Source organism: Pieris napi, chromosome 18 (genome assembly GCF_905475465.1).
Source record: "Pieris napi chromosome 18, ilPieNapi1.2, whole genome shotgun sequence".
NCBI lineage: Eukaryota > Metazoa > Arthropoda > Insecta > Lepidoptera > Pieridae > Pieris > Pieris napi.
The window spans coordinates 728657-742937 of record NC_062251.1 but is presented as its reverse complement, the minus strand read 5'-3'; the positions used below and the strand labels follow the sequence as shown (position 1 = coordinate 742937).

Here is a 14281-nt window from a genome sequence, read left to right as displayed (position 1 = left end):
TTTTTTCTGATTTTAATGTTATGATGTGCTTTAATACTTCTTTTTCTGAGATTTCGTCAATTTTAGTTTCCTTTTCAAGCTCATTATTCATAGTCTCTGTTAAGTTGTTACTGTCCGGCATGTTTTTGTAAAGCTCTCTATAGTAGGCTGTTGCGCATTTAATTATTTCTTGTCGTGATTTGGTTTCTTTTTGTTTTTGGCTGAGGTTTTGAATCCAGCTTTTATGTGTGCTCAGTTCTTTGTAGGCCCGTTTAGCACGTCTAAATTTTGTCAAGTTTTTCTCTATAATTGTCTTTCTGTAATTCTGATAGTCTTCTCTAATCGCCTTGTTGGTTTTCTTATAAAGAGATTTTAGTTCTTCTTTTAATTCTTTAGTTTTATTTTTAGTAGACTTTAATTCCGTTCGTTGGGATATCAAATCTAGTGTTTCTTTTTTAAGTATTTTATGTTCTCTTTTGCTGTTTTCCATTTTTGTATTTAGACTAGAGATGATGATTTTTTCAAGATTGTCATAGTAAGTCTGGATATCTTGTGTTTTTTCTAATGTTTCACTTTGTTTAGACAAGTTAGTTTCTAGTGCTTTTAAATAATTAGTTTTTTCGCTTTTAGTTTTTAATGATTTTGAAGTTAGTTTAAAGTTTTTTCGACTCAGTTTTGGTGTACCTAGATCGAAGGACGCTCGCAAAAGTCTGTGGTCGGAAGGAAAGTTAATCTTATTTAATACTTCGAGATTTGAAATGTTTTTTGAATTGTTGTACATTATGAAGTCTACTTCATTTTTTGTCGTTTCGTCGGGAGAATTCCAGGTCCACCTACGGCTAGGCTTTTTCTTAAAAAAGGTATTCAATATTAAGAGTTTATGCTCGTAAGCATATTGTATTAATCGTTCGCCTCTTTCGTTTCGGTTGCCGTAACCGTGTTGTCCCATTATTAAACATTCATGTTCTTGACGGTGTCCAATCTTTGAATTAAAGTCTCCCATAACTATTAATTTTTCATCTGCTAAGTCGTGAGCTTTTGCTAGATCTGCATAGAACTTGTCGATATCATCGTTGTTCGCGTTCGCTGTATGACATACCCAATATGCACACAAAATTTCATGAGAATCGGTCAAGCCGTTTCGGAGGATTTTAACTACAAACACTGCGACACGAGAATTTTATATATTAGGTTAACAATTTTCTTAACCTACATAGTAATCATTAAAAATAATAGACAATTAAAACAAATTTAAAAAGTTTGTTCCCTGTGGTACGTTTATTGCTAGCATTTTCTCGCTGTATTGCGATACTTATTTGTTGAGGAAAGCACCAGCTCTGGGGTCACCTACACTACACTATCACATCACACAACAGATAAAAAGATATGTACAATTTTATTATTCTAAGAAGCAAACCCCTCCCCCCCTCACCCCGTCCGAGAAAAGCCCACCAACTTTTTCCATCCTATTTATTTTTTGGAGATATCATGCAATTACCAGCTATCATTTCCATCTTGTAAGCCTATCAATCTTATGGTCGTCCCTTATTTCTGTGACTATCTTATAACCTAATAGATAGAAAAATACAGTCCTAAACCATGAGTGGAAGTGCTTCAAGAACTAACCTTTGCCATTGTTCCTTGTCTTGTATCTGCTATTTTGCTGATGGTACAGGGAGCAATGTCTGAGCACTCAGGGTTTATCTGCCCGGTAATGGAGCACCACTCGGGAGATATTTTTGTAAATCGGCTTTGCGCGCGCGCACGAATAATTTAAAGGCTTTTGTGTATAAGCTTCTATGTATAATATTTACTCGTCTTCATTTCGTTGGACTAATGTACACAGAAGACCATTTCCATTATTACTAGATCAGATCTCAGAAGTCCACCGATTTGGCTGAAAAGGCAAGCAATGATAAATTAAAAAAAAAACAACTCTGCAGAAATCAACTAACTTCACGCTTATAAGAGATTAAATAAAATTCTAAATTCAAAATCATTTATTCATATAGGTAACACAATGTACACTTATGAACGCCAAAAAAAAAATCAATATTAAATGCTTCTAATATTACATTTACTGCCAGTTCTCAAGGGCGTAGAACGGAAGAGAAGAACTGGCAATAAACTTTTCGTCACTCTTTTAAGTTTTTAGTTTTACACAATGTTTGTTCCCTACAACTATTACACCATGTTCCACATGACATCTTAAGTAATTAATAATAATAAAACAAATTAAATATAATACTACTACATCCATATTATGAGCTTGATTCAGTAGTGGGCAATTAAAAAATAATAATTGTTGTGCCTTTCTGATACCTTAACTGCTGTTTTGCTAGTAATTTTTTGTAACATATACTGTACATATAGCATTATATATGTCATCACAACAAAACAGGATGATGGATAGTTGTCTTGTACACATCTTGAATAAAAAAAACATCAATTTGTAAATCTTATGTCAAATCATAACTTGTGAAACCAAGTTCTCAAGTGTGTTCTCTGTAAAAATTGAGATCTTTGTCGGTTATTTAGTCCCTTAAGGGACATTCTGTATTAAGTTTTACGTAATTAGCTAACCTAACATCTTTAGATATATTAAACACCAATTGTATTCTAGAAGATTCTATGTCTGCTAGAAGTGCCTTAGAGTTTAGATGATCGGTCTGTCAGTGATTTACAAAATTAAAAACTTTGACCAGTTATATTGACGACTTTGGTCTAGTGGTTAGTACCCCTGACTGCGAATCTATGGGTCCCGGGTTCGATCCCCGGCTGAGACGAACATCGTTGTGATGAGCATTTGGTGTTGTGCTTAGGTCTTGGGTGTTTAAATATGTATTTATATGTCTATATATCTATGTATGTATATCCGTTGCCTAGTACCCATAACACAAGCTTCACCAGCTTAGCATGGGACTAGGTCAATTGGTGTGAATTTTATTAAAATAAAAAATGTGTGCGTGTACTAGGTGTATACACGTAAGAAGTGAAACTTCTTTATGACCTTATTTTTCGAAAAATGATCTACTATATGCAACTTTACAGAAATTGTTTAAATAAAGTTAAATTAGATAAAGTTTAACAAAAGGCTTTTATTATCATAGACATGAATACAAATACAATTATTTCATTTTACCTTATTACTACTAAGATTATTATAGAATTTCATTAATTGTAATAGAATTATTACTATCATTGATATCGTTATTATATATTTTTGTTATTAATGGCTTCGAATCTCTTCGGATCAACCGTGGTAGGGACAAGAAAAAGATGGCGCGTAACCGAAAAACGTGACGATTTGCTACAAAATTTCTCCCATACGTCGATAAAGAACTTTCATTCCAACGCCGATAAAGAAGTTTGACTTCAAAAAGCAACATGGCGCGTAACGAAAAAAATGTGACGCGTAACGAAAAAATGTTACACTAAATTTTTTTCCAACCCCGATAAAGAAGTTTCACTTCAAAAAAAAAAATTAAGTAAAAAATTGAATGAAATTTGAAATATACCGTGTTTATACAATCTCTGATTGGAAACTGAAAATTCAGGCTTCTAATTTTATCCATAACGAAGTTATAGGGGCGAAAATGGCCTGATCTGCTTCGAAAAATGGGGCGGATTGCCGTGCTCACAGACTTTGGAATCCACTTGAACATTGATGACTTTAATTACACGCATATGTATGATATTGTTTCAGATGTCGTAGCGGTATGAGGTGGTGGGTGTGTCTGGTGGTCGGGTGCCTGGTGGGCGTGGTGCGCGCCTGTCCATGGGCATGCGCGTGTAGACCCTCAGCTGCTGACTGCGCGCATCGTGCGCTCACGCATGTACCCAGGCCTTTACCGCCTGATACCCTGAGATTGTAAGTTTTTTTTGCATTATGATTGATGACGTGGAAGAAAGGTGTTTTTGTGTCACCTCGACGTCCGTCGTTCCACAACAGAGCGTTTTCTAAGGCAGTTTTTGCCGCGCACCACCACTATGTGGAACCAGCTGCCTACTGAAGTATTTCCGAACCAATTCGACTTAGGGTCCTTCAAGAAAAGAGCGTACCAATTCTTGAAAGGCCGGCAACGCACTTGCGAGCCTTCTGGCATTGTGAGTGTCCATGGTATCACTTAACATCAGGTGAGCCTCCTGCCCGTTTGCCTCCTATTACATAAAAAAAAAAAAAAAATAAGTGAGCTGCCCGCTGAAGTATTTCCGAACAAACTTAAAATATTCCAATAGGAGATAGGCAACGCAGCTGTGAGCCGTCACGCAGTGTGTCTCCATGGGCGGTATCACTTAACATCAGGTGAGCCTCCTGTTATATTCAAATGATGATATGATCCTCAACTAGTATAACCACTGACAGATCTGAAAGCCCTCTTGGAATGGCATCGAACTCAAACTCAACATATCTTTATTCATATAGGTAAACAAGTACACTTATGAACGTCAAAAAGAAGTTAAATTAATTGTACATTTACATTTACTACCACTTCGCAAGTCAAGGGCGTAGAGCGGGTAAGAAGAACTGGCAAGAAAATTTCCGCCACTCTTTTTAATCGCCAAGTCATACAAATTGTTTGAACTGGAGCAAATCAATCCCAAAGTTTAGGATCATTTAAGTATTCGTCAAATTTATAAAAACCTTTATTGATTAATTAACATCTCGCTGTTGGCCTTAAGGGCCTTACAACCCAGCTCGGGCTGTGCTCGGTCGGGTCGGAATGGGCGTTTTCTCGCAACTTGTGCAAGACTCAAACCTCGGCTTAGGCCGTCGCGGGGTCCTGAAGGCTCCAGAGCTTCGCCATGTGATCGTGTATACCTTAGACCCAAAAAAATATTGGTTGTTTGTAAAGTAGGTTTACGATCGAGATGTTTACGTGATAACGTCTTATTGGTGATATAAGTTTTTGGGAAGTAAGGAATTAATGAAGATAACAATTTTTTCAAATTTTAAATTACATCTATCGTTTTATTCACACTTTTGATGATAAATTTCGGGTGTAAAATGACAAGTTTACTTATTCGACTATGATATACATTTTTCTTCATACATTCACGGAATGACTGGCAGCGCTCGAGATGAGACGGGAGATCGGTCCGTCTCTCTCTCGTTATACCTGCGATCGCGCTCGTGAGGTTTTGGTGTGACACAAGTTTCTGAACATGTCACCCGACTAAAACGATTTTAAAGACGTTATCACGTCAAAAGTCGACAGCGTGTGTCTGACATAGGAGGTTGATCACCTATTTGCCTATTAGATTGACAAATCATGAAACAGATACAGAAATCCGAGACCCAGACCTAAGAAGGTTGTAGCGCCAGTGATTTTTTTAAATATACTATGATTTAAAAATGTACTTTGAAAAGTTGATAGCAAATTAACTGGTATGTTTATAAAATACATATAAAATTTTGTGTTGATTCGGCCATACAGAAATTAAATAAATACATTTCACGCTGAAAAGAAACAAGAAAATGAATAGCGAGAAGGTTGTATTAAATATTGTATCTATATTGGGTATTACCACAATGTGAAGCGCACTAGTTCACGTGTCGATAACTTTCCATTTTCCTTTATTGCACTTTATTAGAATGGGGTGTGCATAGACTAATACATACAGAGGCTTTATTTTATTTATCTACACTTTGCACAGAATAAACAAAGGTTATGAAAACCATGGACTAATTAAATATAATGTTTATTATGTTATGGTGTTTCGCAAGGTCCACAGTTTGGCCCATAAACCTTCCTAAAGCACCATTCTAGATAATGTAAATAGAAATATTCTGTGCAGTATTTTTTGAGTTCGACTTGTTTTATAAAATATAAAAGTAAGATATAGGCCGTCGCTTTTGGAGGCATTATCAAGCTGTACAACTTTTCTCTAAAACTCAATCATACAATTAAGGCAGGTTTCATAAGAAACGTTTTTGTTTGATTGTGTCTCCGACTACTACGAAACAGTCTATTTACCTTGTGTGTAACAATCACAAATAACGTGGCTATCTATAAGTAAATGAATTTTCAAAATCTGTTCGGTAAATCCAGAGATTAACCCCTACAAGTCTACTGCTATTTAAAATCTTTAACATTTCTTATTTTTAAGTATTTCTGCTCAACAAAATTAGTTATTATTTAAGTTTCTTTTGTAGTATTTTGTTGTCTTGGAGAGCGTTCAAGTATTACGTAACGAATTTTGGGGGGGGGGGGGGCTTGTGTAAAACGTTACGATGCGGGGCGGGGATTGAATTTTTTTTTTTTTTTATTTATTTATTTGATGCACAAAACACATTATAATCTTTACAAAAATAAACTTAAAACTAACAGTTATGAACAGGATTCTAATGTAAAACCATGTGCACACTGCAAAATTAATGTTACAAAATAAAAGGCTCATAACTATCAAAGGTAACATAGTAAAAAAAATAATAATAATAATAAGTTCCTCGACACCAATTTAACGTTAACGTTAACCAGGACCACAAGGGTCAGCACTTAACCTACGATGGAGGATGTCTTTAATTACACTAATGAATTTATTAATATTGTGACAGAATATGTCCACAAGTAAGTGGTTGCTCTTTGCCATCTCGTTATATTGACGAGCCATCCTGGTCAAAGGCTTGTAAAACGAAATGTTATTTTTATAAATTTGTAGGGAAAATAAATTCACTTCATTAGATCTACGGGCACTAAATTTAATATTAAGGCTTATGTGAGCTAGTAGTTCGGGAGAGTCTATAATGGAGTGGATGATTTTGAAAAGGTAAACTAAGTCGAAGACTATGCGTCTGGATTCTAATGGTAGAACTTTAAATTTCAGGAGTCTATCGCAATAATTTAAGTTAGACCGGCCAGGTTTTATACGATAACATAAAATTCTGAGAAATTTCCTCTGAATTCGTTCAATTTCGTCAATGTGCACCTTATAATTCGGCGACCATATAGGACTACCGTATTCTAATATACTTCTTACGAGGCTGAAGTATAAGTACAAGGTGCTACGAGGATTTTTAAAACCTTTTGTGGATCTAAGAATAAAACCCAGTAGATGGTTTGCTTTAGACGTGATGTGACTATAGTGGGCACGGAATGAAAGCTTGTCATCGAACAGGATACCTAGGTCTTTTGCAACATCTGATCTGTTAACTAATTGACCATCTATGTCGTAGTTCCATACGATTTCGTTTCGTTTATTAGTAAACGATATGACAAAACACTTGTCTATATTTAAATACATGTAGTTAGTCTTGCACCATTGTGATACGGTATTGATATCACGCTGTAATGTTAAGCAGTCATCTAAATTAGTAATAGAAGTAAATATTTTAAAGTCATCTGCATATAAGAGACAATTGCAGGACAGTTGTTGAATAAGGTCATTAATAAAAACTACGAAGAATAATGGCCCTAAGTGGGAACCCTGAGGTACTCCTGATGTAACTGCGATAGGTGCAGAGATGAAGCCCTTTAACGCAACCAACTGAGTTCTAGAGTCTAGGTATGAGCATATCCATCTATATAAACTGCCGTGGATACCATGTGACGCTAATTACGCGTTATTGTTCAGTACTTTACACCACATAATGGTAACTTTTAGGTATAAAGAGTCACTTTGGTGGTCACGAAACGTTTTACTATTGGGTACAGAAAAACGGCGCCTTACATGGGGGGGGTAAATAATCTCCAAAAATTGCTTGACGTAATATTTGAACGCTCCCTTGAGAGACAAAGTCTTTATAAAGAAAACTCTTAACGTAGTTCACATTGCTCTGTAAGAACATTTGCTGGGGGAAGACCAATTTAGTCCGCGCAAACATATACCTTTACTCAAGGGAAGCATGAATGAAATATTATTATTTTGCAATTATTTTGAAAAGTAGTGTCTTGAGCTGGTGCCTTTTAACCTAGAGGTCGCGCATTCAGTTCGATTCCTTTCTTTTTACCACTCGTAGAATGAAATTCTACGTAAACGTAAAAAAGTCGTAAGAGAATTGTAACAGATGCGGAAATATCAGGCCTAGACTATGGGTTGGCTAGTTTCTTTTTTTAATATATGCATCTGGGATCCAATAATATCCAAATTAAAATCTCAAGATAAACTATCCGCGAAAACAGAGGACACCGTGAGCCATTTTTGCCAAAACCCTCCATCTTCTAGTCGATACCAACTCCGGGGAAATAAATACAGATAATGCAACTTTTTCTTCAGCTGTGACACTTTTTGATATTCAACATCTTTTGTCTTCAGTCACCGTGACCACGCACGCTGTAAAACACGCGAAACGTCGGATAAGATATGTTAAATAATTGTAAATTTATAATAATACATAACTTTAATCTGGTTAAAAAGTTTTTTCTTTAAATGTGTAAAGGTTATGTCAATAAAAGACAATACTATAGTATTATTTTGCAATTATTTTGAATAGTAGTGTCTTGAGCTGGTGCCTTTTAATCTAGAGGTCGCGCGTTCGGTTCGATTTCTTTCTTTTTACCACTCGTAGAATGAAAACATCGTAAGGAAACCGGTCTACTACGTGTATCAGACTTCTTCTTGCCAATTAAGAAAATGATCATGAAACAGGTGCGGAAATATCAGGCCAATTTATGGGCTGACTGGTTTATTTTTTAAATATGTATTTATTTAAAAGTATGCATACTACTCTCAAAATAATTATTTGGACAATTAGTGTTGCTTGATGATTTGCTATTTTAAGAGTACCGAGAGTTTTTTACGCCGGCTTTTTCTCTCGGCCTAGACCCTTCTTTGCCGATGATTAGGCATGCCTACAGATTCAAATTTAATGACGTGGAATAAATGATACCGTATCTTATGTTCCATATTAAACATATGTTATTTTATTTTCTATTTTACTGTATCCATTAATGCTACGGTGCCACCAGCTCTAAGGTATTGGAGCCTTGTCCGCCTGATCAGGTGAAGGGTTATTGAACTTGTATGAGTAGAGTTAAAAAGTTACTACAAAATTGGTAAATTGATCGTATGAAATCAAATTTCGTTGAGAAAATTCAATTTTCCGAACAGAACATTTCCAATATTTCCCTTTGGTAGTCAGTTATGCGAATTTAAGTACACTCAACGTTCAGTATGAGTTCGTATAGACTATAGAGTAACAAAAATCAGTTTGCAATTCTGTTTTATTACATTTTTCACGTTACAGGATTATGGGGAATATTCGGGATGACTCCCGTTAGACATAGACATAGACATAACATTTATTACTAACAAAACACACACTTACACAAAATAACAATAATAAAAAAATATAAAAATAATGAATGATATTTTTTTTTCCTTTTCCCTGTAGGTTAGTTTCAAGTGTGTAATGCGTGTGTGTTGTGGTTGTAATTGGCCCTGGATCAGCATTATGCTGAGGAGCAGAATGTTCCACAGTCATTCTGCCAGAGACCACAGCAGCTAGCTTGTGTCTCAGTCGCAAAAAAGAATGTTATAATAATAATACTTAGTAGACAAAAATAATACTCGTAATATTAGTAGAGACTCTTGGGCCGTGGGGTTCAAGTGCACAGCTAATTAAAGATTTAAGTTGGCGCCTAGTAGATAGTACCGGTGACCCCAGAGCTGGTGCTTTCCTTAACAAGTAAGTATCGCAATACAGCGAGGAAACGCTGCCAGCGTTAAAACTACAGTGTCACAGGGACCAAACTTTTTACATTTATTTTGATTTTCTTTTTAATAATTTTTAATATTACTTTTAAAGGAAATTTCATAAAGGCATTAGTAAAAGTTAGCGAAAACTAACCTCTCGAAAAGGTCACACATATGGCAATAATTAATGAACTAGAATCTAGATAAACAGACGCTTCTAATTGTCTGTTGAGTTGACAAAATGTTTGCTTCAGTTGTTACACTGTAATTGTTTTTTGTAAATGTTTTGATCTATTGTTTTGTGTGTAATGTAAATTTGCATTGACATAATCTGGTATGACAAATAATTTTGTTAAATAAATGTCAGTTCCTAACCGCAGACGCTGGTTTAATAATCAATGCAGCAGTCGTTGCAGCCCACGAATACCCATTTTGGTAGGTGCGTTGCCGGCCTTTAGGAGTATGCTCTTAAAACAATTGGAGGTCATATCTTCCTGGGAGTCGATTCCACAGTTCGCTAGTTCGCAAAAGAAAGTGTCTTGCGAAGTTGACCGTGAAAACTTCCAGCTATCAAAACACATAAGCATTCAAAATTAAAGTAGCCATGATGGCCAGTCTTTGAAAGTAGATTAAGATGATTGTGAATACTTAATTGCCTATGTCAGCAAGGTGTCAAAGGCTGGGCGGGCGTTTGGGCGGGCGGCTGGCGGCGCGCCAGGCGCAATGCGGATTCGATGTTTACAATTTATCTGTCATACAACCTGCGTCGGTTTGTCTTAGAATGATAATTATCCTGAAATGAAGGTATCTACTAGATCTAATATATAAAATTCTCGAGTCACGATGTTCGTTCCCATACTCACCCAAAACGGCTCGACCGATTCTCATGAAATTTTTTATGCATATTCAGTAAGTTCGGCTACTATCTATCTTTCAAATCCCTAAATTTTTATTTTTTAGATAAAGTTTTGATTTTTTTTTGATACAGAATACAAAAATACCTACAACCCCTAATTTTCAACCCTCTGCGATCAACATCTTTTTTTTATTATAGTAGATAAGTTTTTTTATTGAACTAAAAAATGTTTCCTAGAAATAATATAAATGGCAAAACAACGATTGCCGGGTCAGCTAGTAATTTATAAAAATGCAATTATAACTCTCAAATATAAAATTTACAATATTCTTAACCTACGTAGTAATAATAATAATATAAATTTGTTGCACTACAACCTCTTTAGGTCTTGGCCTCAGATTTTTAAATCTAATAGGCAAGTAATTTATCAGCCTCCAGGGTCTGACACACGCCGTCGCCTTTGACTTCTAAGACATGTCGGTTTCCTCACGATGTTTTCCTTCACCGTTCGAGCAAATGTTAAATGCGCACATAGAAAGAAATTCCATTGGTGCACAGCCGGGGATCGAACCTACGACCTCATGTATGAGACGCACGCTGAAGCTGCTATAGTAATAATAATAAATTATATTTGAAAAGTTTTTTCACTGTACGTATATACCTGATGGCATTGCTAGAAAGGTCTGGGGTCACCGGTAATACCAGGCGCCTGTACTTCAATTAGCCTGCACTTGATCACTTGAAGACTGTTCCATCTGATGTTAAGTGATATGCTCATGGACACTCACATGGCCAGTAGGCTCGCAAGTGCGCTCCCGGCCGCCGCTCTCAATGCCAGAGGGTTCGTGTGTGCGTTGCCGGCCTTTTAATTATATAGAAAATGGCGCAATGGGGCTCACCCGATGTTGGCGCTCAATGCCGGATAGTTCGAGATAAAAGTTATAGATCACTGTCGTGTAATGCTTTCAGAGGAAAGGTGATATTTAAAGGCATGGTGTCTTTATAGGGAGTGTATTAGGACCATAAGTTTTGACAACAGTTATAAATGACTTTGCAGAGCTATTTATATATAACTGATTATTTATTAAACAATCTGAATGTACTACTTTCTTTGCAAATTAACAACTTATTAATAAAGATATATTATTTAATATACAAATGAAGAATATAAACACAGTATTAACACTGAAGGAATTCAGTGCCAATTATCACGAAGTAGAAATGCCGCTGCAAAGGATTATGAATTCTATTGCATTGAGACACGAGTGAATTTCACCAAAACACAGAAAATGATGAACCCCAACTGGAATTTTATAGTTTGGCGTTAAATATTTACAAGCTTTAGTCTGGCAAAATTTTATTTAGTCAAAACAGTATTGGTCTAGTGCTCACAACTTAGCTCTTCAACCTGGAGGTCGTAGGTTTTAAACCCCTGTGCATCAGTCAAATTTCTGTCGCTGAGCCTCCTGCCGGGTTTCCCCCTATTCTATAAGTACCAATTTTTAAAAATCACATTAAAGATAATCACCCCCAATCTGGCGAAATAAGCGTTCAATCCTAAGTAAAAAATTAAATCATAACTCAGTTGCAATCCGACAGACAATTTGTATCAATTAAGCTTACGTCATCCAAGCAACATTTTAATTTACATATTTCAATGATACTTTACGTTCAAATAGGGTTTTTCATTTCATTTTATCCGTCTTTCATATTATCTTCTCTTGCTGCAGATGCTTTCCGAAAACAGTTCGAATAACTTATATTTGGAAGAATGGGTTAGCGCTTTAAATGGGAAGTTTACTTGACTTAAAGCATTTGGTAAATCTACCAAGTTTAAAATTATGTAAACAAAGATAATATCTGCCAACATCTAATAAAAATCCAGCTAAATATATTTATTTTTATTCCTTGCATTCATTTTAATGGTATAATAAATCACACGCGATTAAAAATAAGCAAAAATATCATAAGGAAACAAAATATGTACTTAAACATATTAAATCTTAATATTTTTATTGAATCTGAAAGAAGATTATAATTATAATACAAAGAATTCGGAAAGCGGTCAAATTTCGTTCGCGCGTTTTTACTTTAACTTTTTTTTATTGCGTATTATAGTCAGCCAATAGCAATGTGTAATGTTTATATACGAACTCTTTGGTTAAAATTAACATTCCAAATTCAAATTCTTTTATAGCTAGATTAAATGTACAGAGCTGTGCTTGAATAAATTAGGTCGTAGCACGAAGTATAGCCTAAAGCTATTCTAGAAATAGACTTTTAAATGCAATACGAATAAATTTAAGACATATGGTGTCTTGGACTTTTTTGTAGATATTGATGTCCTTTATAAAACTGCAGTACATCACTTTGCTCTACTGTCAATAGTTTCCGCAGCATATAGGAATATTTATTGGTATTCACATGCATTCAGTAGTAGAACGATGTTCTATACTAAGCATTTCTAGAATTGGACTTTAAAAAAAAAAACATTTTGTTACACATATGGTGTGGTTGGCTTTTTCGTAGATATTGATGTCCTCTACAAAACTGTAGTACATCACTTTGCTCTATTATCGATAGTTTCGTAGCAATACAATCCGCAGTGTATAGTTATTGGTTTCACATTGCCAGAAGACTCGCAGTTGGTACGCTCTTTGAAGGACTCTAAGTCGAATTGGTTCGGAAATACTTCGGTGGGCAGCTGGTTCCACATAGTGGTGGTGCGCGGCAAAATCGGGTGCTCTCCTAAATGCCAGCATTAAAGGTACACTGTCACAGTTAAATCTTGTTATACAAGTAAGACCGTGGGGCACAGCAGGTCAAATCAAGTTCAATGAAATGTCTGAATTATTGAAAAATCAATAACAAAAGTTATAATTAGCGGGGCATACCGTACACTCGTGTAGACAAATGTACATAATATTACAAAGCCAGTTATTAAAAGTGTACTTCTACCTCAAAGGCCGGTTACCTACTACCGGTGTCCATGGGGGATTACTGCCATTGCTTCATTTGCCTCTTATGTTATAAAAAGTATTAGTTCTGGATATCCTATTTATTTTTTTGGATGAAGCGTGAAGTCAAGTTCTTTTTGAAGTGAAACTTCTTTGGAAGCAGGAGGGTAAAATTTTTACGGACGCAATAATAATAATATTAGCGTCACGAAGACGTGCAGCGTTTTTGCCTGTCTGTGTTTAAAAATAAATAATCTGAACAAGTCGACTTTTAGAAGTCGGTTAAAATCGTCTAGACAACAGACTAATTTAATATTGGAAATGAATTTTGTACACGACTGTATCACAAAATTAATCAATGCACAGCGGTTAAATAGTTTAGAGTTTGAGCACTCGAACTTCAGTACGTACGAATAACCAGATACCAGTCGTAATTTCTACGAGACGTTTTTCTTACGTGATTTTATTTTAATACAAAGTTTGATATGTTTGACAGAGCTCAAACGGAGATTGAGACTTGATACGAATTCGAATATGGACTTCTTCAGCTGTCAAATTAATGACATATATAGAAGTCATACAATTGAACAGAAATGAGATGAAAACGACTTAACCGCTTTTGATGAAACTTTGACAGTTCCCTAACACATACAATTACGATAGCACACATACTAGAAACCCAAAATTCTGAAATACTAAATCTCAACGATTTATCGATAAAATGGGACATCACTAATGATTGGTCAATCAAATAATTTCTTTGATAGCCGGCTATTTACAATTATTACTTAATCTTTAATGGCCTCTGAACAAAGATTATTACTATAAATAAAACATAATCTTTTTTATGCGC

The 14281-nt window shown here is 35.4% G+C and overlaps 1 protein-coding gene across 2 annotated transcripts in view; it reads left to right on the top strand.

The window, feature by feature from the left end:
• Positions 1–14281, top strand: part of LOC125058178 (protein slit) — a 147412-nt gene that overhangs the window by 53113 nt on the left and 80018 nt on the right. For both annotated transcript variants that reach the window (XM_047662205.1, XM_047662204.1), the window contains exon 2: positions 3686–3850. In XM_047662205.1, coding sequence (XP_047518161.1) covers positions 3699–3850 — 152 coding nt within the window. In that variant the 5' untranslated portion in view covers positions 3686–3698. The remainder of the gene's footprint in view (positions 1–3685; positions 3851–14281) is intronic.